General features: G+C 30.5%; 8 protein-coding genes across 11 annotated transcripts; 3 read left to right on the top strand and 5 right to left on the bottom strand.

Annotated features, from left to right (window-relative positions):
• Nucleotides 1-4,782: 4,782 nt before the first annotated feature.
• LOC143183158 (fanconi-associated nuclease 1) lies at nucleotides 4,783-8,790 on the top strand. Of its 2 annotated transcripts, XM_076384615.1 has the most exons (8): nucleotides 4,783-5,029; nucleotides 5,399-6,750; nucleotides 6,831-6,962; nucleotides 7,034-7,477; nucleotides 7,555-7,972; nucleotides 8,067-8,189; nucleotides 8,312-8,423; nucleotides 8,554-8,790. In XM_076384615.1, the coding sequence occupies exons 1-8, from the start codon at nucleotides 4,892-4,894 to the stop codon at nucleotides 8,604-8,606; spliced, it is 2,772 nt and encodes a 923-aa protein (XP_076240730.1). In that variant the 5' UTR covers nucleotides 4,783-4,891; the 3' UTR covers nucleotides 8,607-8,790. The 2 variants fall into 2 exon arrangements, with proteins under 2 accessions (XP_076240730.1, XP_076240729.1); XM_076384614.1 differs by lacking the exon at nucleotides 8,554-8,790 and having other exon boundaries at nucleotides 8,312-8,491.
• LOC143183161 (NAD-dependent protein deacylase sirtuin-5, mitochondrial) lies at nucleotides 8,379-9,955 on the bottom strand. The gene is made up of 5 exons (XM_076384618.1): nucleotides 9,662-9,955; nucleotides 9,363-9,577; nucleotides 9,132-9,274; nucleotides 8,789-8,939; nucleotides 8,379-8,517 (listed from the first exon to the last, which is right to left on the bottom strand). The coding sequence occupies exons 1-5, from the start codon at nucleotides 9,899-9,901 to the stop codon at nucleotides 8,463-8,465; spliced, it is 804 nt and encodes a 267-aa protein (XP_076240733.1). The 5' UTR covers nucleotides 9,902-9,955; the 3' UTR covers nucleotides 8,379-8,462.
• A 172-nt stretch (nucleotides 9,956-10,127) lies between these two features.
• LOC143183160 (methionine aminopeptidase 1D, mitochondrial) lies at nucleotides 10,128-11,606 on the top strand. Of its 2 annotated transcripts, none has more exons than XM_076384616.1 (6): nucleotides 10,128-10,277; nucleotides 10,348-10,587; nucleotides 10,657-10,848; nucleotides 10,923-11,073; nucleotides 11,135-11,245; nucleotides 11,317-11,606. In XM_076384616.1, the coding sequence occupies exons 1-6, from the start codon at nucleotides 10,242-10,244 to the stop codon at nucleotides 11,505-11,507; spliced, it is 921 nt and encodes a 306-aa protein (XP_076240731.1). In that variant the 5' UTR covers nucleotides 10,128-10,241; the 3' UTR covers nucleotides 11,508-11,606. The 2 variants fall into 2 exon arrangements, with proteins under 2 accessions (XP_076240731.1, XP_076240732.1); XM_076384617.1 differs by having other exon boundaries at nucleotides 10,146-10,271.
• Nucleotides 11,607-12,954, bottom strand: Prosbeta7 (proteasome subunit beta type-4). Its single transcript, XM_076384620.1, has 5 exons — nucleotides 12,795-12,954; nucleotides 12,309-12,515; nucleotides 12,093-12,239; nucleotides 11,826-12,024; nucleotides 11,607-11,759 (listed from the first exon to the last, which is right to left on the bottom strand). The coding sequence occupies exons 1-5, from the start codon at nucleotides 12,923-12,925 to the stop codon at nucleotides 11,670-11,672; spliced, it is 774 nt and encodes a 257-aa protein (XP_076240735.1). The 5' UTR covers nucleotides 12,926-12,954; the 3' UTR covers nucleotides 11,607-11,669.
• A 450-nt stretch (nucleotides 12,955-13,404) lies between these two features.
• On the bottom strand, nucleotides 13,405-14,067 carry LOC143183396 (U-scoloptoxin(01)-Cw1a-like). The gene is made up of 3 exons (XM_076384921.1): nucleotides 14,040-14,067; nucleotides 13,795-13,982; nucleotides 13,405-13,539 (listed from the first exon to the last, which is right to left on the bottom strand). Exons 1-3 carry the CDS (start codon nucleotides 14,065-14,067, stop codon nucleotides 13,405-13,407), a joined length of 351 nt encoding a protein of 116 aa, XP_076241036.1.
• Nucleotides 14,068-15,828: 1,761 nt separating this feature from the next.
• Nucleotides 15,829-19,546, bottom strand: LOC143183395 (putative chitinase 2; the record flags this gene model as incomplete). Its single annotated transcript, XM_076384920.1, has 8 exons — nucleotides 15,829-16,095; nucleotides 16,159-16,287; nucleotides 16,412-16,609; nucleotides 16,688-16,894; nucleotides 17,004-17,100; nucleotides 17,174-17,342; nucleotides 17,504-17,701; nucleotides 19,513-19,546. Coding segments are annotated over 8 exons (1,299 nt in total), but the record flags the coding sequence as incomplete, so codon positions are not given.
• On the top strand, nucleotides 19,250-20,578 carry LOC143184030 (protein KTI12 homolog). The gene is made up of 5 exons (XM_076385960.1): nucleotides 19,250-19,388; nucleotides 19,544-19,805; nucleotides 19,884-20,022; nucleotides 20,104-20,166; nucleotides 20,272-20,578. Exons 2-5 carry the CDS (start codon nucleotides 19,597-19,599, stop codon nucleotides 20,467-20,469), a joined length of 609 nt encoding a protein of 202 aa, XP_076242075.1. The 5' UTR covers nucleotides 19,250-19,388; nucleotides 19,544-19,596; the 3' UTR covers nucleotides 20,470-20,578.
• On the bottom strand, nucleotides 20,168-24,239 carry LOC143184029 (carnosine N-methyltransferase). 2 transcript variants are annotated; one of them, XM_076385958.1, is made up of 7 exons: nucleotides 23,778-24,239; nucleotides 23,109-23,334; nucleotides 22,557-22,714; nucleotides 22,277-22,417; nucleotides 22,028-22,190; nucleotides 21,735-21,968; nucleotides 20,168-21,667 (listed from the first exon to the last, which is right to left on the bottom strand). In XM_076385958.1, exons 1-7 carry the CDS (start codon nucleotides 23,882-23,884, stop codon nucleotides 21,497-21,499), a joined length of 1,200 nt encoding a protein of 399 aa, XP_076242073.1. In that variant the 5' UTR covers nucleotides 23,885-24,239; the 3' UTR covers nucleotides 20,168-21,496. The 2 variants fall into 2 exon arrangements, with proteins under 2 accessions (XP_076242073.1, XP_076242074.1); XM_076385959.1 differs by having other exon boundaries at nucleotides 23,127-23,334; nucleotides 23,778-24,235.
• Nucleotides 24,240-24,691: the final 452 nt, after the last annotated feature.

Genomic DNA, 24,691 nt, shown 5'->3' with positions numbered 1-24,691 from the left:
ACATAGTATATTTCCAAGTATAATACTTCTAAGTACACGTTCGTGACTGTAAATTTTATTTAAAGAAACAGAAGTATGTTAGAGTAATAAGATAGTTGATTCCTGTGAAAACTGTATAGTAAATCTTTTATAAATAGCCTTAACAGTTACTTCATATTTTTCCATTTTAGTAAACTCAAAGTAAAATGATTTCAGTTACTGTGGGCTTGTATAATTATTTCATTACTGTATATAGATTTGGTTTAAATATAATAAGGTATTATTCAATTTATTTCTTAACAAAGTAGTAATATGTTAAAGGCTTCCAGGCTGTGAAATAAGAAAACTATTGTTAACAATAATTATCTTTGAATTAGCATTAAAGTTACTGAAATGATAAAGAAAGTTTTTAATTATTTCATTGATCATTAAACCATGCATTTCTGTACTCTTAATATATAATGAATCATCCTTCATATGCAATTATAACGTGTAAATTTAGATTCTAATGTTGCGTTTGGGAAGCTTGTATTATACAAACATATATTACAAAGTGACGAATTCATGACACCACGTTAGGATTTATAATATTTACAAAAAAAATGTGTAAAAATTCTCATGTCTTTTATTTTTCTTTAATGAGTTTATTTGCCATGCAAAATATAAAAGAATCAATCTTCTTCTCGTAACATATTATTATATGTTTGGCTTGTCTTTGAAATAAATCTGGTTATAACTCCCAATTTTGTACAGGAAACGAATGTACTGAAAAACAATATTTAAATATTTTGCAACAGAGTTTCAATAATAGTACTTTGGGGAAAGGACTTATTTTACATAATTTTATTCATACCAGTAGAATTTATTACAAAACGAAGTGGATAAATTATATAAATCTTAGAACAATAGCTAAGCCTATGTTTAAGCTTCAAATAAAGGATTATTAAATCCCTGCATAGAACAAATACATATTATCATATCAGAGAATACTATTGCCACAAAAGTAAGGTCTTTTTTTGTTATTTATGCATCTATGATTTATTGTAATCAAATAGATTTTAAAGTCTACTGGTATAGCTACGTGAAAACTGAGATTAAGATGTTTTGGCATGTTGTTCATACATAATTCATATGCTTCGCTATATGATTTTGTTAACGAAATTTAATTCTTTGTAAAGGAAATCAACTCATGAATAATTTCTACTACGTACATTTATGTGCGCGCTATTCTCTTCCTCTTAATAATTCTATTGTTATTATTGTCTCCCTTTTCATTTATCTACTGAGATACAACATTTAATACATAAAAGACAAAGAAAATATAAGTTTGTAAAAAAATTGACAATATTGAGGATGATATACTTTCATTGAAAAATAACAAAAAGAAAAAGGTATTAGACCATTATATAAAAGAATTTTTCTTTTACTCATAATCACACATTTCATATTTCTGTGTGGCTGATAGAAGAAATGCGTGTAAAAATAAATAGTAATAGGTATTCAAAATAGACTGTCGCAAATATGAATTTGGAATGACGAATGTCAAGAGTATCTGTTGTATAATTTTTATTATTTAGGAGGGGTCTCATTTGTAATGTAAAATCTGTAGGCACTGATCGAGATCAATACTCCTAGCCATTTGAACTGAAAGTTTTTATGTTAACTCTATTGTAAATGGCCATGGTGAAGAGTTTTATAAATAGTCGTTGGTTTTCCGGGCTTAAAGCACAGAAATTCTTTTTTTAGCATGCAATAAGAAATTTCTTTCGCAAGCCGTAACGCGAGACGAAGGGAGAAGTAAACATGTAATGGTGCAAATGTTGCAAATTCTAGGGAGACTTCATGAAATCATAATAAGAAAGAAACAAAAAAAAAGATATATTGTAAATATAAAAATAATTACGCTTATTGTATCTCTTACTTTTAGGTAATTAACTAAAAGATAACTGTAATTAATGTTGTTGTGGTAGGCGCACAGCGATGTGTATGAAAATTTATGAATTCAGGACGATTTTAGAGGAGGAGTAATAAAGAAATTTTATCCTGGATAGGACTTATTATTTTGTTAAGAACTTCACTCGCCTGTATATTATATAACATTTTGTGAAATCTAATTTCTGCCACATTTGTACATACTTTAGATATCTGATTATTTCTCTCGTTTTTCTCAAATTCATTGTTGAGCGTGAAGTATTTTTTGTCACTTTTTCATCAGATTTACATACATATAATTGCATCGATTTGCTTTACACCATCTAGTTGCGTTCACATTACGTTCATTTTGTCTTTGAATTTCAATTATTGAGTCAAGAAGAAAATCTTCCGCCATATGATTTTGAGAAAGACGAGTGATATCGTGCGGAAAAGAAAATTCCCAAGAATGTACTTGTAAAAACCATTTGTTTATTTTAGTTGGAACGCTTTAAACGAAATATAGTGGTACATGGATTTTTATATAAAATTTATTAATGTTAAAAATATTGACCCAATAGCTACTTTACAAATAAAACGTCGAAAATCTTCAATGTTTGATCGCTCCAACCAAAGACTGAGTTCGCTTTACATTTTCTGATTTGGCAAACACGAAATTCCACTGACAGAAAGGCCGATATCATTATTTTAATCAATTCAACTGCGAGTACTAAAATGATAGTCAAAGTATTAGTTAGCAATATTAACAGAATGTTTTATTATTTATACAAATTTTAATAATTTATAGTAGTTGATCGGTGAGATTAAGAAGTAAAATATGTACATATACATATAATTCGGTCAAATTAAATCGTGAGACTTCGTGTTTACCTAATTTGTTGCATTCGCGGAAAACAATACTGTATCATGTAAGTAGGAGTAAGCCGGATCAATGCAACTATTTAGAGCGATTGAACGAGATCTATTATATCGTTTCGTGTGAAGGGGAAAAAAAATTATTCAAAGAAAGAATGAGCTTACAGATATAATGTTTAACGTGAAGCTCTTAAAAAAGTTCTGAGTGTTACAAAACTTTTACGATAATGTCGACGAACGTCGAAGTGCGGTGTATCTATTATACGTGTATTTTATTCTGTGAATACAGTAGGACTTCTATGTCGCTGTGCGACAGGAAGATTTAATTGGAAAAAAAACGCTCCAACCAAAGCTCTGATTCGAACGAAAGTTTGGCGAGAGTATAGAGAATTTTTCTCAAGATTGTATAGTCGGAGAACTATAGCAAGGGGAAGATATCAAGTTCTATATATCTAGAATGTTTGATCTAGACACCCTTTCATTTGTTCTTCGATACAACCATCATTTATTCTCTCGTCCCCTGATAACACCTTTCGCTAAATGCATGTATCAAATTTAATTTGGTCTAAATAAAATATCAGATATGAATTAAGACGTAGATTACATTTATTGTTTACGAACCGTTAAAATTTTAAATTTTTTCACTTTTGTAATCCATACTTGTAGTTTTCTAGTCTCATGCTTTTGTATAGTATATAACAGTAAGAAGCTTAAAATTGTTTCCTTAACTGCAATACGTTTTGAATGTCATGGAAAGTGCTTAGATTTATTTATATTTTCGTGTTGCTAAAAACTACTAAAACGGTAGAGATGTTATCAGGCAGATGAGTTATATATTTCCTATAAATTACATATAGAAACCTGAATTCGACTATTGTTTAGTATTAATATACATAATTAATGTGATTAACATTTGAATCTACTAGATAATGTAACCAATTCAGTGTATATATGTCAATCTACGGGTTGCAATTTGACTATTAAATGTATTCGAATTATGTCATTCTAAAAAATTGGCAGAATTATAAACAGTTTGATTATTGTATCTGTACATATATGTGGCAAAAGGTAGTTTATTGGAACAAAATTTGTGATTTACATTTTTGCGCAAATTATCTTAATGGGTCAAGATTGACCTTTTATTCATATTATTTATCTACTTTATTTATGTACATACTATATTGTACATTTATTGTGCTATATATATTAACGAAGTACGCAGGTTTCTTATTTTTTACAATATGACACATCTGTTTCAAAAATATGGTTCGTAATTATATTTAGAACATGCTGTTAAAAAAGAAAATATTCCATGAATATAGACTGGATGAACAAAAATTTAAGAAAACAATATTTCTGCTGGAAATAAATTTCGATTACATCGCGTAAAAATAATTTTCTTTTTAAGATATCCTACCTATAAAATGGGAAAGTAATTTTTACGTCAGTATTTTTATGCATCATTACAATGACACTATGTAGGTGAGGAATATATAAATGAAAACTTCAGGTAAATTAATTTATTTCGTACACATTTTTATACATGGATTCTACTTAGTAAGTATCAGTCATATTTGTTTCATTTTATATATAAATATTATACCATATGCTACAGTCTGGTAAAAAATTTCTATTTTACTCATTTTCAATTTAAATTCTACCATTTATGTATATTAATATAGGCGTGGATATACATTCCTCTTTATTTGTAGGTTATGTTTATTTAATCTTCAGTGGTGGCAACTATCAAACCAAAAAAGAACACCTGTTGCAATTCTTTCAATTTTCTTGTACTAATTTCTACAAATACATATCCTATGCATTTTGAATCTACAATTAATTCAAATTTCATTAAAATCTTCAGTTAGAGTTTTATATTTTTTAAATTACGGTTCTTTTAAATCATTTTAGTGAACGTGGATAATCAGCGAATCACATTCGATCGTTCTTATCACATTGCGTGAATCTGTGATTCACACATTTTGATGCATAGTATTCACAGTGAATTCATGAGAACTGATGAGAACATCGCAAAACATGAGTGGTAATAGAATTGAGAGTTGATGAAAAAGTATTAAAAATAAAAAAAGAAATAAGAAAGTATGACAAATAAACTAATTCACAGATGAAGTGTAAAACGTTAAACATGGCACAACAAAAGCGGATAGATGATTATTTTCTATCAAAACCTAGTAGCAGACGAAAATCAAATATCATCGCAAAAAAATGTTCTGACACGAAAAATACGCCTTATTCGAAAAATGTAAGTTACTTGTATTAATTATTTATCCTAGTCAGATTGGAGCATTATTTAGATAATATTTTATTATTTAGATAATAAATGATTTTTCTTTGAAATAATCTTTCGTAAACGAAATAGTTTTTTATTTTATTTGATATGTTGTGTCTGAAAAAATTGTTCTAATAATTCCTAATATTCTTTTGAGTAAATGTGTCTGTTATACTAATGTTGTCAACTAAATTAGAAATAAAGTTTCTGTCAAATTGTTTTTCAATTTGAATTTTTTCAAATTCTGTCAATTGTTATGTTTTATAAACATAATTCATGCAGGAAGAACTTTTTTTTTAAATATGTGAAAATATACTTGTAACTTTTACCTTATGCTTGCAGAGAAAGAAGAATAATGATAAAAGACAAGACACTTCATTATCACAGTCCAATATACAATCTACTGCACAATTGGATTGTATAGCATTATATGAGGAGATTAATAATACAAATGATATGGATATTAAACAAATAAAAGTATTCTTCCAAGATGATGAAGAGTTACCAAGTAACAATTTATCATTCCATAAAAATGAAGATTCAATAGAGCCATCTGAAGAGATAAATGATATTGATCATCCATTGTCGCCAATTATTGATACATCAAGGCCACTAATGGCACCAAAAAAATTAAAAAGCACTTCAATTGCTAATGGAAAGATATCAGACAATAATGTGCAATTAAAGGAAACAAACATAGTAGAAAGGGAACTGAATGAAAATAGTTCTTCACGTTCTAGAGATTCTACTCCAACATCTAAAAAATCAAATTATTCTCCAAAAGTACCATCCACTAAATCACCTAGAAATATCACACCAAAGAAGCTTTTTTCTAATCATGCTGATCATAATGATATGGTAGTACAAACAATTGAAAATATGAATCTAGCAAAGCAAGGTGCTATTCAACAAAATAAATTTGATTTAGAAGCTGTATATTCTGAAAATACATTTGATTATACCTACAGTGATATAAATACTAAAACTTCCGTGAAGTATGAATTAACGGAAGTAACTTATCCAAGAGACTTCAAATCAAAAACCTTAATTTTTATAATCAGTAATGTTCTGTCAAATCCTGTTAATTGTGGTTACTTTGATGAAAAGGAATTAGATTTTATTTACTCTATTCTTACTCTTCCTGAACAAGCTCAAATGCTTTTGTCACGTATGATAAGCAGAAAAAGAACATGGCATAGAAAAAGTAACATAAAATATGAGAATGAAATGAATTTTGATTTAAAGAACACCTTTCAAATTCTTGATTCACGGTCTATTTGCACATTTAATATTGAAAATGAAAACTTGTCTAGTATACTTGAGTTACTTCAAGTAGAAGAGCTTCGACGACTTTGTCGAAATATGAAAATTGTTTTTAGTGGAAAAAAAGAAGATAGTATAAGGGAACTAATAAAATTTTCCAAGAGAAAACCCTTATATTTAGGAATTAAGAGTCCAGGAACTATTTTAAACGAACATATTTTGAATTTATTAGATTACTGTGTTCGTATAACTGAAACAACATGGGACATTATTGATAAAATACTGACCCTACTCATACCAAATGAAGATCCAAAAAAAAGTACTGGAGATACATTTTTTACATTATCTGAAATTTATCAACAGAAAAGAGTCTTTCCAAAAATTAATTCACATTGTTTTCCAATATTTCCCAATGTACTACATCTATTACTGTAAGTTTCTTATACATTTTAAATACTTAAAGTTTAATAATAACAGTAGAATAATACAGATATTTAATTTATATTTACAGTTATGTTAATGCTAAATCTACACTGTCTAGTATATTGCAATTCATTGAAAAAAAAAATTGGGAAAAAGTACGAGAGTTTGGAAATGTAGCTTTGGATACACTGCGAACAATATTAAGTACTGAATCATCAAGGTACTATAAAATATGCTAATTTATTAAATCAAATTTCACTATTAATTATAATTATAATTTAACTTTTACAGATTAAAAACTTCTGTACTTCCTATGCATGTCAGACGTTTTATGCCTGGATATATATGGTTAAAAATACTTTCGATATCTGTAGATGCATTTAAAAAAAATAAAGACAAGAAACAAGTCATAGAAATCTTATGGTTTTTAATAAATCAAGACTGTCATATGCAAACAAGAAAAGGTGCATGGTATAATGAATTAGCTCTTATTGAGATGTTTCATCATAAAAACGTAGAAAGTAGTGCAGGGATCATAATGCAAGCCTTAAATGAAAATTTAATTCAAGTAGATAAAATAGAACTTATAGAAAGAGGAAATAAAATCCTTAAAAAGAAGACAGGAGTACAACCAATTACTAAAGTTCAACTTGAACAAGTATTGGATAATCATATTAATCTAATACCAAAATATGAGCCTGCAACTAACATTATAGATGCTTCATTAATGCCCAAGTAAGTTTATTTGTAACACCTTTTTTTAAGAATAAATCAATTATAATTATATAAGCAACTAAAACAATTTCATATAGTTTTAGAAATGGTGGAGGGAACAAAACTGTTTGGTGTATAAAATCTAATACTGACAGTCAGTATTATGGATCTGTAGAAAATCTTGCATTACATCATTATTGTGAGCGAGAATTTTCAGATGGATTGCACTGTGAGGGTGCATTACCCATTCTTTTATTTTCTGTATTATTTTGGGAACAAATTTATGAAATACACGTTCCTGGAACGTTCATAACACCTTATCAAGAAGCACCAGAAGATTTATTTACTGAATACTTCTATGAAAATAGAAGAAAGCAAATAGACGAGGAGCGTCAGAAAATTACTCAGCTCGATTTAGAATCGTTTTGTACTATGATGGAAATAAGATATAATAAATACAGCCAGTATCAATCTATAATGCCATTAAATTTGCTAAAAAATAGTAAACAGTTGAAAGTATGTATTTATCATTTGAAATGTACAACTATTTTTTATTGCTTATCATAGGAATGTAGAAACGTATAAAACATTGTATAATTTTTATTTGCAGGAAATATGTTATTGTTTAGGAATTCAAAGTATCATAGGAATTTGTGAAAGACTTATCAGTAATTTTAAGCTATGGAGGGCTGGATTTCCTGATTTAATTGTGTGGAACATTGATACTAAGCATGTAGGTTTTATGTTTAATGATACTGAAAAGAATGTTATTTCATTCCAAATTTATGTATGTCATACAAAACATGTTTTTAATAGCTATTAAATATACATCGTTCATGTATCGTTTTTTTACAGCATAAGATTGTTGAAGTAAAAGGTCCTAAAGATACTCTTTCAACAAAACAACGATTATGGCTAGAATATTTAAATAAGCTTGGACTTAGTACTGAAGTATGTCTAGTACAAGGTAAATATTCTGTTAATATTTATCTGATTTTATACAAACCTAAGGTTCCAAAGCTTCTGTTACTGTAGTAGTGCAGGAGCCTTGAAAGTGATACCTTTAATATAATGTATACAAAATTATGTCGTTTCAGATAAAAATAATGCAAAACGATTAAGGGAAGGAATAGAAGAATCTTACAACTAGGAATGAGTGTTTTGCATGTAATCACATTTAATTTTTTAAATGTGAAATTACTATATTACGTTATGACATGTGTTATATATTATATTTTTATATTTAAAGAGTATTATTATTTTATTTATAAAGTACGTAAATATAGATAAAGTACATGTAAAGTATATGAAATAGTTCTGAATTTAACTTACGTAAAGTGCCTCGTAGCGGGTGTAGTTTCTAAGTTAAATTCAGCAACAGGAATACCACGTTCTGCCACTTGTGGCGCAAACATAGCTGCAGGATACACAATTGAAGATGTACCAATCACCAAACAGGCATCACAATTTTGAACAGCATCAACTAGTATTTTAAAATAAAATAACATATTATGTATTTATATTATCTTTACAATCAAAATATCAAAAGTATATGTATGTGATTTTATAATTTGATAATATATTGTTGAAACATAACATTTGAGCTAATGCTATTGCAAAGTTATTTACTGCACTCCATTATATTTAAGCAGTATCTACTCATGAAAGTACTTACAGGCCTGTTTAAGTACATGTTCATCCAAACTTTCACCAAACCATACAATGTGAGGCCTTAATAAACCATTACAGTTTTCTTTCTGACATGAGGGTAAATCTTCTTTGGGAATATTAGAAATCATAATGTTTGGATCTGGAGATCTAACCATACATATATATACTTATACACAATGTGTGTATGTACAATAAACATATAATTTATGTAATAATATTTCTTACTGTACCTTACCCTTTTCCTTCCAACGCAGGACATATTGGAATATTTTTATTAATAGCAACCTCATGACACACAGTGCAACGGGTCTTATAAAGAGAACCATGAAGCTCCACTACATCTTTTGCTCCAGCCCTTTGATGGAGTTCATCAATATTTTGTGTTATAATTGTAACAGTTTTACCTGCTTTAGAAGCATGTTCTTGGAAGGTTGCAATTGCTTCATGAGCCTAAAAAGACTGATTACTATAATAATATGATTACGGGAACCTGTTAGGAGTATTGTCATTTGTATTACTGAGGTGTTGGATTACTTTATTAGGTTTGGCTTCATTTGCTACTCTTCTGCGATATTCATAAAATTCCCATACTAAAGACGGATTTGCAGCAAATGCTTCTGGAGTTGCAAGATTTTGTGCCTGGTATTTCCTCCAAAAACCACCAGCTCCTCGGAACGTAGGAATACCAGATTCTGCAGATATTCCACTACCGGTCAGTATTAACACGTTTTTCGCATTGGATAACACTTCTCGAAACGACTTCATAATATTCATACTTCAAATGACGAACGTACGATGTTTTCCACTGAACAGCGTGCATATCAGCTGATTCTTGCATAGTAATGTTAATAGTATACCACTAGTATGACGTTAGTTGATTCGTAATATTTGTAATTTTAAAAACTCGTTTTGGAGTACATTATATTTTTTGCTTGATTTTTTTTATATAAAAACTGTCATGCTAAATTTTAGCGAAATGAGAATAAAAATTTCATTCATAAAATCGTGATAGGTACAAAGTTTTAAATGCAGTATCATCTACGTTTGAATAAATTATTGTACTTAATATAAACTAATACTGAACGAAAATACAAATTACATATATCTTTTAAAAATGTTTATTAAAAATTTTTTTAAAAAAGGGGTAAATGTATGTGTGTCTCTGTAAATATAGTTTTTAGCGTACAATCGCCTTTCTAACCCATACGTAAATTTGTTAGATAACAGGGCGGAAACCTCTAAATAAATCTTTTGGAAATTATGAAATTGTTGAACCATGGACCGTTTCTGAAATTAGGAAAGTACCATCATGTATTCCCAAACCATCGTATAGTCAATCAGCTATGCCCAGGGAAGGACCAAAGAAACCTGAAGTTAAAGATAAAAATCAAATAGCATGTATGAGAGATAGCTGTAATTTTGCTAAACAAGTACTGAGTCATCTACAAAAATATGTAAAGGTAAATACTACATCTCCATGGAACAAAATTCAATGTATGATTTCAGTGTACTAACAGATTTTCTTTAAGCCTGGTATAACTACAGATGAATTAGATGCAATAGCACATGAATTGATTATAAATAATGGAGCCTATCCAAGTCCACTGAATTATCGAGGATTTCCAAAATCAATATGTACTAGCATTAATAATGTTGCTTGTCATGGTATTCCAGACACTCGACCACTGCAAAAAGGAGACATACTCAATATTGATGTGACAGTGGGTAGAAATATGTTTTTACAATTTCCTAATTATTTTTATATGTGAATCTGCAGCTTTTCTTTTTTATTTAGGTATTTTTAAATGGTTATCATGGAGACTGTTCAAAAATGTTTGAAGTAGGGGAATGTGATAAAGAAGCTAAACGATTAATAAGTGTAACAGAGTTATGTTTAAAAACAGCTATTGAAATTTGTAAACCAAATGAAAATTTCTGCAGTATAGGTAATCACTGTAATCATTAAGATATAAAGAAGTATACTTATATACTCTTTTTTTATTATAGGAAATATTATTGAAGAAACAGCAACTAAACATGGATACTCTATAGTTCCAGCATTTGCAGGACATGGTATAGGTACTTATTTTCATGGACCACCAGATATTCTACATTTTGGTAAGTTATACTATTATTACTATTATATTTAGATGTATTAAGGCAACATAACATTGTTTTATTATTATTAGCAAATAATACTACTGGAAAGATGTTACCAGGAATGACATTTACCATTGAACCAATTTTAAGTCAAGGTAGTAAAGAAATTGAAATTTTAGAAGATGGATGGACAGCTGTTACAGTTGATAATTCGCGTACTGCTCAGGCTGAACATACTATTTTAGTTACCGATACTGGCTGTGATATATTGACTCGTTAATTTTGTAGAGTTATTTCACTATCTATTTCTTGTAATCTTTGTACAAAATTTATCATTTTTCATCCACAATAAATTATATCCATGAAAGGTTAAACAACATTTGTTTAAATAGATTTCTGTCATAGACATTTTTATTAAGAAAGAGTTTATTTATGTGCATCTTTACATGATAGCAGGTCCCCAGTAACTGTCTAGGGTTAATGGTCCTTGTATTTCAACACCTCCTTCCTTTGTGATTATACCAAGTTGATACTAAAAACAAAAACCGATATTTCTTCTATTCTGTAGTATATTTTTTTAATTAATAGTGTAACTTACTTTTGGAAAAGAGCGTGCATCTCTATAAAACAGGACTTGCATTACTTTGTACATTAACTCCATTGCTTGCTCTTTACTCATTTCCTTGTTTTCTTCATAGGCTTTTCTCAGAATAGGTGTTGCCATATATGCACCATATCCTGTTGCAATTACTCCATCACTATAAGCTGTACCAAGTTTATCCACTGTACCTAAAAACCTGTAAAAACCATTTATGTAAATATTATATTTATATTTGAAAAACTAGGAATGAAATAATATACTTACAGCTTATCACCTTCTATACCACCAATAACAAAGTTATTCCAAAATGGGTCAAAACGTGACCTTCTATTGTACATTACTCGAGTTAACCAACAGTGTAGAGCCTTCGGTTTTAAAGATAAGCCATCATCTAGACACTGTTCTTGAAGACTATAAAATATAGTTTATAAAATTAACTGAAGATTATAGAATACTTATAAAACAATGAGGAATGCATACATTTTACTTTCGATAGCACTTTTAATGCATTGGTAATCAGCGTAATCACCTCCTGCACCAAGGATAATGTTATCATTGACTTTCATTACACGTTCAAGATTTCTAAATCGAGCCAATGATCCATATGATCCAAGAATGTCTGCTGCTAGGAGAACTCCATCTTTAAATTGAATTCCAATTACAGAAGTACCAGTTGTCATTGGAGCTCTGCAAAGAAATAATGTTAAACATGAATTGGAAAATCAGACAAGCTTATGCGAACAGCAGTATTAAATTAAGGTTAGAATTCTATTGAATGATTCGAAATATGAATATAATTTGGAAGATTTAAATTTGGAGTAAATTGTTACTTCAGAAAAATATGCAACTGTAATATTTTTAATTATTTAACAAATATCTTTAGTTTATATTCATAAAAATCAACATGACATGCAACTTTTTGAGAATAACTTTAATGGATAATGAATATAGAGTAAAATACTTTACTGTGATCTTTGAAATCCTCCAACACCGGATTGAGTTGAGCCTCCAGGAAAATTATGAAATGCCCCAGGTGTTGGCCCATTTTGCCAAAATGGTGCAGCACTATAACAATCACTTTTGTCGAGAAACGCCATGTTTTTTACAAGTTTGAAACTGTTTGAAATGTCATCTACTTGAAACTGGAGCGTCTGACAAGTTTGCGCTGTCAAAAATATTCCTAACGTAAGTTTATCCATAGGGTGTTCAGCAATTTATAATCTCGTTGAAAATAGCGTAACTGCTCTTAAGCTTTACATTTTTTTATACAAATAAATTACAATTTATGCATTCAATTAAAATTTGTACAATTCTAAATATTACAAAACATCCTATACATTTTCATTATGTTTAGATATATTTAACATTCTCCCTATGGCAATCGATAGATCGATTTTAAAGCACTCGAAGTTTGAAGAACGAATCAAAGGTAAGAAGGCACGTAATTTCTAAAGTTACAGAAACTTAATCATTCCAACACATTTTTTATTAGAAAATATTACACTGTGGTATTGTACATTGTGTTAATACATTTAAAAAAACATTTTAAATAAACATATAACTACAGTTATTGTCATTATAAGTCTCCGTAAGGACTGCCGCATCGTACGTTGTAAAACTGATCGCAAACTTGGAACTGTTGATTAAAAAGAGTCCCATTCACGCAAAGGTGGCTTGAGATTAAACGTCCATTCTGACACAGGTGATAAGCCTAAATGATTCATAATTTTATACGTCTTACATATTATATACACTGTTTATTATATAATTATCAAATATATATTTTTTATATTAAGAGTAAAACTTGAAAACCATTGCGCAGATTGTTTCAATTGTCAAAAATTGCGACACATCAATACATTTTTTACTTTTTCTTATATCTGCAGTTTATACCAAGAAAGATGTTATCTATTCCTTGAATTATCTCTCGAATTATTAAACAATCTGTATTTTAGATTATTCTTACTTGACACTGTGTGCTAACGTCCGCCCATAATTGATTTTCTAGACCATCGCAAGAAAAACTACTACGAGGTACTCTTTGATACGTTGGGTAAAGTGGTGGATCATGAGGTAAGTGCAAATTGTGATAAAGATCGTATGGTGTTCCGTCTGCGTTAAAATAGTGGCCAGCGAAAGCCGTTCCTAATAGAACTAAAAAATGAAGATTTTTGAGAAACTCTAACAGACAATAAATTCAATAATACTTACTTGCAATTAGGATGAATTGACGAAACATTTTTTAAGACAGATGTCGATAGAGTATTAATAAAAATGCTTTTAATTAAAATTTACCGCATAACTGATTTAAATTATTGATTGTTATAGACCGATAGTTATGTTCTCTTTTTTTTGTAAATATTAGGTTACACAATATAAAATTATTCTCTCGCAATAAATTTAAATATAGGTGAGAGTCGAAGATTCAATCGAGGATTTCGGTAGTTCCTTTCGATTCGAACGTTGGTCAAAGACTGATTTCGATGGAATCGGGTGTCCAATAAGTAAGTTAAGATTCTCCTCGATGATCGGCATTGAAAGACGAAGAAATCGGATTGAGTTTCTGTATTGTTAAATGGTTCATAAGTTTATTCAACTTATTCGTAATTCATTTTCTCTTTGGTCATATAACTCAACAAGAAGATGTACAGCATTCATAGATGTTATAAAAAATTGATTGAGAAGGGAAAGAAATGAAACATTTTATTTGGATGAATAGGGAGAAACAATTATTTAATATTATTTTGTTAATGAATATCGTATTAAGAACTAGTTGCAAAGATTAACACTATGACTTTTTATGTAGTTAAATGATTACAGTATGCTACATAAATTTGGGCGTTTACCTCTTAGTTGACAAAAAGCAGTCCAATTTTGAGAGCAAAAGTAGGCTTTACGTAACCCTCGAATGTAACTCGATCTCAATGATCGATCCTTGTACGTGTATTGGACCCCGAAATTATTGACCTACATTTTTTTCATAAAAAACATTCACTTTCAAACTGGAGCAACGTGATATCTCTTCGGCACCGCCTTCTTTTTCATACGAGTGTTTTTGTTAAAGATAATTATCGGAAACAAATAATCTTTTATCCTCTTTGAGCAGTATAATTTTCTAATATTTGAAAAGCGTTGATTAGAGGTGATCGAGTATACTAACGATTGTAGTCTTTTTCGTAATTTATTATAAAAATTTGTTATTTATAGAACTTTGTAAATTTTATCATGGTTATCATGAAATCCACTGTCGTGTTATACGTCTTTATTAATGTAATATGCAAGTCAGCTCCAATAATTCATGGAGAAGAATCAAATATCCTTAGGCAAATTTCTCTGTATTTTTATTGATCTTGCCCAATATGCAGTTTGGCGCCAGCCTCCCACATATCGACATATTTCTTGTCCCCCCTTTTTATTATAACTGCAAAAGTATTTACTTCAAAAGTCGATGATCGTCTTGAACAAGTACTTTTTACAGCGATTAACGATACATTTATTCTTTAGGAATTTTTTAGGTATCATAAATTACTAGGTATCTACTGAAAGATGATTTGAGTAAATGTGGTCTGAAAACGTTTTAAGGAAAGTTTTTTTTTAACAAAAAATTCAATGCTTGAAGGAGAGAACAGGAAAACAATGAAAGAGACATTGAATGACAATTTTATCGGTTTTAATATAGATTCAATGAATTTTTTTTACTGGTCGTGTTTTTGTCGATCGTATATGTCTCATTAAAAGAATAGTATCTTACAAATTCTTCTTTTTATATAGTTATTTTATTTCTATGTACACTTATGGTAATCATTCTAGCGATACATAGTCTCTATCAGTAATTCTGACATTTCTTATACGTTGCACTTATATTTTTATATGGACTGTAAAAAAAGATTATTTTGGAACTGCATTTTGGAATTAATAGAGATCATAAATCAGTCCTTGCAGCTTGTCGAATTATTATCGAGGCATTTTTGGTAATTTAGTCATTCATCGTAAACTCTCTTCAAACGTAGCGTGCCAGAGCTACTACAAGTACTATCATAAAACAGTAAAAACAAGTTTGTGGGAAAGACGCGTGACTTTTCGGGTTGTTTGGCTCAATCTTATTAGTCGAATTTGCTAGAACCATATTGATTGATCTCATTAAGGGGAAGGTCTTGTCCGTTGGATCCAAGGAATTTGCTAACTCCGCGCATCTACCACGAAAATCATCAGTATCGATGCTCCAAATCATCACACCAGAAAGATTCATTTTCATTGCATATTCGATCTAAAAAATGTAGTACACATTATCACGTAATTCAAGGTACAACTTCCTTTGCGAAATACTAACCTTTGTCTTTATACTAATTGGATTATCGTATACAATAACGTGGTCCTCTTTGATAGCATAAGGTGTGCTGCTGTCAATATCCCACCCTGTGCTCCAATTTTCTGAATTAGCAACTATTTCCTCGCATATCTGCAAAGCATACATTAGATATATTTTTCTAAAAACCACGGTACCTACTTGAAGTAGCATAGAATGGAACTTCGAAATTTTTTCCACCGTTAAGGTAAGGAAACGTTTCAAAATTCAGGCGTACCTCATTATATCCCATAAAACCATTCTGATTAGTATAAGGGCCACTGAATCCTTCCGGCAAACAGCGCTGATTGATCGGACTCTCTTGAGAAGAATTCAATTTACTTGCCAATATAAAAGTCCTTCCATACATAGGTAGACCAAGTACTAATTTACTAGGAGGCGCACCTTTGCTTAGCAAATAGCTAATGGTATCTTCCTATAAAAAACCTTGCATTTTTTAAATTGCGAAGACAATATTTGTTGTTTGTTGCACTGGTTCCAGACATGTTCTTACCACGCTGAGGCCGTCTTTGCTTCTCATCGGTGAATTTGGAAGTATCTTTGAATCCCATGTGCCATGATAATCATAGGCCATCACGTGGATGTGATCAAGGTATTTAGAAATTTCGGGAACATCATATCCCAGGTCAATAATTCTCTTACTGGCGCCTATGGCTGCTGTTAACAAGTAGTCTGATTTTTTGAACGCTTCTTTAAGTTCCTAGCAGAAAGTTTCATCTTTTTATTAATTACGATAAGGGTTGCAGTCTTAAAATTCAATATACAAATATACAAAAAATATCATACATTATTATTTTGTAAAATTATACCTTTACTAGCAAAACAAAGTTCTGTTTGTCTATTGGAGAACCACCGCGATCTCCAGGGAATTCCCAGTCTAAATCAAATCCGTTGAAACCGTATTGCCTGAAACAGAGTTGATCGTAAAAAAAAATTGTCGTCCAAAGTATCAATCTGATATAGAGATTCGATTTTTTACCCAAGATATTCGACCACACTGCCTATAAATTTTTGTCTTCGTTCTGGCGATAAAGCAAGCTCCGAATAGTTTTTACTGCCTTCGTTCCATCCGCCGATCGCGAGAGATACTCTCAAGTGAGGGTATTCTTTACGAAGTTGAGTCATTTTCCTGTAGTTTCCTGTTCCTCCTGAAAAAAGTAAAATATGATATTCGTTGTTATCGCCGCCCTAATTATTTTAAATCTTTTACTCAAATTTTTATTTTATTATGAAGAATCAGTCATATACTATCGATTTATTTCAGAGTGAAATTAATATTTCTTTGATGTTAAGAATTATGTAGATCTACCTTTCTCGATATCATTGTAAGGATCGATGCTCTTGATGGTCCACGAGGTGGGATCTAAGCCGGCGAATGCGTATATGAGGTGGGTGCAGAGATCTGGGCGAAGATTTTCTACGTCAAATTTGCCATGTTTTTTTCTGTACGTGGCCCACGATGCGACATAGCATGCTACCACTTTATTGTGCTTTGGCCTCAGGAGAGCTTACATAAAAATCAATATATAATTAATAGTGGTCTATAAAGATATTTCGATCGTTTCATGATTAATCCTCAACCGCGAATTCAGTTTTCTTCCAATGTGTACTTAAGATTCAATCATTTTTGCTCAAAAAGTAAGAACTGATTCATCAGCCAAATATTCAACCACAATTTCCTACTGTAGCTATTTAAGACGGAAAAGGTGATTCACATAATATATTTTAAGAATAGAGAAACTGATAACTAGTTGACGCCTTAATAAATCACTCCAGAATGATTGTTTAAGCAAAGAAAGTGAAAGTCAAGCACTTTGGCCCGTTACTTTTTTTTAACAAGCGAAGTTAAACGAAGGTCACATCGAAATGTCAGATATTTGCATTGCACAAGATGCCGCGCCGGAGAAAATGTCACATTCCAGGCTTTCTTTCCCGTCGGTTTTACTCTCCCCCGAATGTCGACACTAAAAATTACTTTGATACACTTCGAATATGTACACGAAAGCTGTAAATTAAATATAGATGCATCGTGATTCATTGTTTGGAGCGGGCGACACTTCTGGGATCTTTTGGTTTCCTTTCGCACGAGGAATACCTAACTCGATCGTGAACATTATTTCACGGTCAGATCAGGCGATAGGGTGTATCAGACGAAGAATGTGTACTCACCTTCAGCATCGTCAATAACGAGAAATAAAATAGTTATCACTGATAGTAAACCGAACACCTTCATTGTTGAGAAAACTAATGCGAATGCCGGGTTATTGGCCTAGTAGGTAGCTTTCACTCGACTTACGATAAGACTGTGGTACGGTACTTAATCCGCGAGACAAAGAAAACTAACACCGGTAACGTTCCGAAAAAGGATGGGACTAAAACCTGTTGCTGACAACTACATACTACGCGATCAAGAGTATTTGTGTGTTAGATACATATGCACGTATTATATACATACGAACATTGAAAGATATCTCAAGAGCAATAATAATTTTATCAGTAATAATCGAATTTATTTCTTTTAAGATAGTTATTTATCAGTTGTACTCTATTTTAATATATTGTATTTTCAAAATTTAGCCAAATCGAATTCATGATATATTTCATTAAAATTTTTTATTTCAGAAAATACATTTTATTTAAAAGTGTTTAAGATCTCTGAGATATATAGATGTTTGAAAGTTTCTGTATCATGATACTGTATAAGATAATATTTATTAAATTTTGTTGGTCTAGCTGGATACTCGTGCACCGAATTTTCTGCAATCCTAAATGCAGTTGCGTATATCGGGTAATCTGCTTTAAAGGGTCGTGAGGGGCGAAATTCAATTACACATTTTTCTTTCTGTTTTATTTGATAAATTTGTATTGTCATTGTACTCCTCATATTTTTCTCGCAATTTATTTTATTATTCGATCACTTTTCGTATTTGTTTCTTACTATTTTAATATATACATACATTTTTATTCAAACTTATGATACCTGCTTATGTAAATGCAAAATTGGGTAACAATAGTTTAAGATGGCGGCGCCCGTGGTTTGTGCATTACGGATTAAGATATTTACGTGGAATCGTTAGTTTGGAAATAATTTTCGCACAATGCCGCTAATTATTATAACTGGAATACCATGTAGTGGTAAAACAACGCGAAGTTCTGAATTAAAGGATTATTTTGAGAATAAAGCGGGGAAAAAGGTAGAGGTTATCACTGAGATTGACGTTGTGATTAAAGCAGGCTATGATAAAAATACATTTTACGCTGGTTAGATTTTCTTTTACATTATTGTTGATACGATTTGTACGGTTTATGGTTACCAACTTGTGTTCAATGGCGTGACTATTTGCCGCAGATTCTAAAAAAGAAAAAAGTGTGAGAAGCGATATAAAGTCTGCCGCACAACGGATGTTAAATGCAAATGATGTATTAATAATTGATGGTAGTAATTACATTAAGGGATATCGTTACGAAATTTATTGTATGACAAAGTTATATAAAACTCCACAATGCACGATACATTGTGATCTACCGATTGAACATGCATGGTTATGGAATGAAAACCGACCAGAATGCGAGCGATACAGTAGAGAGATTTTTGATGCGCTTGTAATGAGGTAAATAAGAATATTGAAAGCTGAACAGTATAGTTCTTTTATTATCATATAATAACAAGTATATAATATAACATACAGGTATGAAAGACCAGATAGTAAAAATCGTTGGGATGCACCACTGTTTGCGGTTTCAGCAGAGGATGAATTAAAGTTCGATGAAATTTATAGATCACTATATGAAGTGAAAGCACCAAAACCAAATTTAAGCACTCAGTGTGTTAGTATTTCTGTAAATTAACAAGTTAGTTCTAAAAATATATATTTCTTTTAACTTTTTAAAACATACATTATATTCTAGCCACCATTGTCGTCTACAAATTATTTGTATGAACTGGATTCAGTAACTCAAGAAGTTGTTAACGTAAGTTGTTTGAAAATATTTATTTGCTAATTAATTTTAATGAAATTTATAATGACACCACAAGATGTTAAGAATGAAGTCAATTTACATTATTTTTTTATAAAGGCAATACTGTCAGCCAAACAATTGGGTATTGAAAGTGAATTCAAGATACCAGGGCATGACTTAACAGTACAGAACTCATGTACCACAGCACAACTTATGAGATTACGAAGACAATTTTTAACCTACAGTAAAATGCAACAAATTGAAGTTAATCAAATTGCAGCATTATTTGTACAATATCTTAATAAAAGTTTGTAACAGAAAAATATGTTGGTATCACGTTTTCCATTATCTATTTTTGTACCATAAATGCTTGAAAATAATATAACTTTCTAAATGAGGTAATAAATATATTAACAAAATTGTCCACTGTGTTCTTTAATAAAAAATGCATTGACAACATTTTTAGGCCTAGCTTATTTTATACATAATTTTGGCCTGCATGTATTTTATATTGTAAAGTAAATTTTTACTTCATAGCATCCATAAACATTTTCTACAGTAACATAACACGAAATATTAATATTGAAATTTGTGCGACATTTTTTGCCTTGTAAAGATATATTATACAACAAAAAAAGGCAGAAAAAAATATTTAAATATCAACATGAAAACCACAAAAATTCTGAAATTGCACTACCTTTTTGGTACTAACACTTGTCAATTTAAAACAAAACTGGATAAGGCAACAGTGGTTTCTGAAAATATTTAGAATTAACATATATTTTTTATGTCATTGATAGTGATCTGGATGACAGTCCAATAAAACGAATGAAAGAGAGCATCGCGAATAAAGGATATTGCATAGTATATACATGCAACCAAATCTAATCTTTTTTTTATTTCATATTATTACGATATTTGGTAAATAATTCAAACAATAAACGTTCATGATTATGCTAAATCACAAGTACTAAACTCAAAAGGGAAACTGCAAAACTGTTATTATCACTAAAGAATGGATACTACTTAGAACTTGAATCAATTTGTCTACATTTAAAAAAATAATTTGATCACTTTATTGTTATTTAATTTGTTAACAATAGAGCGAATATATTTAGTAGTTATTTATAATGAAATAAAATTATTGATAAAAAAATATCAGTTTAATTTTTAACTGTCTTTAAAGATTTTTGTTTCATTTTTAAATTCAAATTATCTAATATTGACTTGTATTTATACAGTATAACAGCTTTGCCTTTGTAGTAATGAAACTATCACGTAATGCATTTACAAGTTATATCAGTTTTCCTTACGAATGAAACACATTAGGTCGTCAATATAATTAGTTCTCCTGCTCTTGCATTCCATTGCTTTCAGAACCATTTCTATGATTCACATCGTTATCTATACGTCTTTTAGGTTTCCGACATACAAAATATACACTATTATATTCACATTGTAACATACTGTTAACATTTTGCGCATAACGTGTTCTCACACGCGTTTCTTCCTTCTAAAAATGCAATACATAGCAACATTATATTAAACAATACTATATTCATTAGTAAACTATTAAGTACCTCTAATTGAAATCCAAAACCCTGAATTACATCACGAACAACGTCATAACTTGGTTCTACTGAATCTTCCATTGGCATATCACTAAAATGGTAGAGCAGTGGTCCAAGATTTATCCAGATACCACCAGGTTTTAGAATTTTGTAGATTGTTTCGATAAATTGTACAACATTATTTGCGCAGTCTATAAAAAAACATGTTGCAACACAGTCCCAATGATTGTCCTCTGTGTAAACCTGTAATGTAGCAAGAAACAATTTAATATTTCCCTTATTTTTTAAGATATAGAACCTACCTCTAGAAAATCTCCAGCTGCCATAGAGAATTGGGCGTTTTCTGGAAGATCACTAGGATTTACATCAGGAAAAAAAACAGCTTGAGTCTGATGTTCTGGTTTTAAATTATTCATGTACTGATGTACCCATGGATGGACTTGATACGAATTTACACCTCTACATCTTTGAAAGCATTAAAAGATATTAATAAGCATTACTGTATTTTCATGTATTACAAATACTGTTTCAACTGTTCCATCCGTACTTACTTATTTAATACAAAATGTGATGCAAAAAGCATAAAGAGAGAAAATTCATTTCCTTGGCAAGTATATCCACGTCTCGCAATTTCATATGCAAGTCTTCCCAAACCTGCTCCAGGTACTAGAATTTGCACTTCTGATGGTGTACTGGAAATTTACCTATCATTTCATACTTTTCTGAACTCTGTTTTAATGTAACACAGTATCTATTCTAAGAACCTACAGCTACTTTAATGGAAAATATTTTGTTTGTATTCATGCATCTATAAAATTGTATGTTTCATACCAATACTCCAAAGGAAATTGATTCAAGATTTCATCTATAATAGGTTGGTAACATGCTGTGCGTTCTTCAGTGCCTTCTACACTCCAATCACGGACCAGTTGCTTAATTGTAGCCTGCACCTTTTCCTGATCAGCCATTACTGGACGAGGATTTAGTGTCTGCAATCAGACCTACCTATATTTTGTACAATAGAATATATTTTTGTAAAAAAAAGAGGCTTGTTAAGATGACAAAAAAAATCCAAGCTCGAGTAAGAAATGGATAAGAAATTTCTAATTGATATATCTAACTGTAGATATAGGTAGCCATGTGTAAAAATACAAGGAGTTAATTCTTTGATATAAAATTAGTGGTTATTATATCATACAGACTAACAGGAACATGATTACATTTGCATTAGGCTATAACTTTAGCCTTAAATAGAATGATATTAATGATTATTTGATGATGTTTATGAAAATGCTTCTCTTACATCTAGGAATGTTAACAGAATCAATTGCTCATAGTGTTAAGAACATGAATATTGTACAACAGGATATACATGCCACACACCAGGTAAACTTTTCTTACACTGTCAGTCTGTGCACTAGCTGGGCTCACATTTTCAAAAATATGTGCTACATCCTTTATGATTAACTTGATTATTTCATCATTGTTCTCAATACACCTCTTGACTTCTTGTAAGTGTTCCTTATACTTTGACAGAAGTTTTTGATGATGAGCTGGAAGTGATAGTAAATAGGATTCTGTCTTTTTTACCCTCAACATTGAATGATTTCTGCAAAAAAAAATATCATTAAATAAATTGTAAATCACACTCATTACTCCTATATTATATCCTAACTATTAATTCAGCTCTGACAGTGATTTTAAGAGACTATTGATGAATAAAACAACAATATTATATTAAATAAACATATGCATAATTTCTACCAAATACAAGTTACTGCATCTTTAAAAGACAATTTCTATAATATCATATTAATGAGACATTACAAATAAAATGTCACAGTGCAATGCCGCATAATCGAAGGTTAAGTAATACTAATTATAGTATTTAACGTCAACCAGAAAATCGCTAATAATGCTATGCCAAGCTATCGAATGCACTACGCACGAGGGAGAACAATATAAGAAAATAAAGGTAACAGAGATAAGGTAAATTGATGACTCGAGGATTAAAGCGAACAGAACGAGAACGATTTTTTGCGGACTACTTACTTGTAATATTTGAAGGCAGAAACGATTCGTTGAAAGTGTTTCCGTTCCTCCTCGTCCTCGTACGTGTCGTGCATCTTTTTTGGATAAGGATTCGACATTGTTTCCATTTTTATATTCGAACTTGGAGTATCTGTATTTTAATGAGTTTTTTAGCACGACGTTCGGTGGCGGCTTTCTTGGTGCACGCGTTACGACGCGTTCGCATTATCACGATAAATCTCCCTTTAAGGCTGAACCGTCTGCAGATTTTGCTTATCGTCAAATGCATTAAGATAAACGAATTTTCTAGTGTGTTCAAATAATCGAAGTTATCCCTTTGATATCTTCGAGGACAATGAAATTATTTTATCGGGCAACACGTAATGTACGTACAATTTTCCCTCATCCAGTTTCTCTGACTGCCCATCACTCCGCTAATTGTGAGTTACGGACTTATGAATCGACTACGGTAATTTAAATTACATTTTATGATGCAGGCAACAATTATGGTACGACATGCATGTGTCAATTTAAGAGAGCAATTGTTTCTAAGATAAGCTCAATTTAATTCGTGATTTTTTATTTAACCTTGAATATTGTTATAGGACGAAATGAACCAACTTTAATCTTCACTCAAAAAGATGGAAAAACTTCATTCAAATCATTGCGTATCATTCGTGAAATATATAATGAAACGTTTCCTTTAAAATGATGTTTCTATATAAAATTCCTTACATAAACATTGAGCATACTACAGTAGTAGCATAAAATATGATTCTTTTTAAAAAATGAACGCAATGAATCACAAATTATTTTAAAACGTTACATTTATCACGATAATCTCGCTCTAAATCTTTACGATCGCTGATAAATATGTAATTTAAAGTAACCAATAAAGCTTAGTGAATTATCGTAATCGCGGGCAAGCGATGAAA

This window comes from Calliopsis andreniformis, chromosome 9 (genome assembly GCF_051401765.1).
Source record: "Calliopsis andreniformis isolate RMS-2024a chromosome 9, iyCalAndr_principal, whole genome shotgun sequence".
NCBI lineage: Eukaryota > Metazoa > Arthropoda > Insecta > Hymenoptera > Andrenidae > Calliopsis > Calliopsis andreniformis.
The sequence above is the reverse complement of the archived record's forward strand: the minus strand, read 5'-3'. Positions and strand labels throughout refer to the sequence as shown.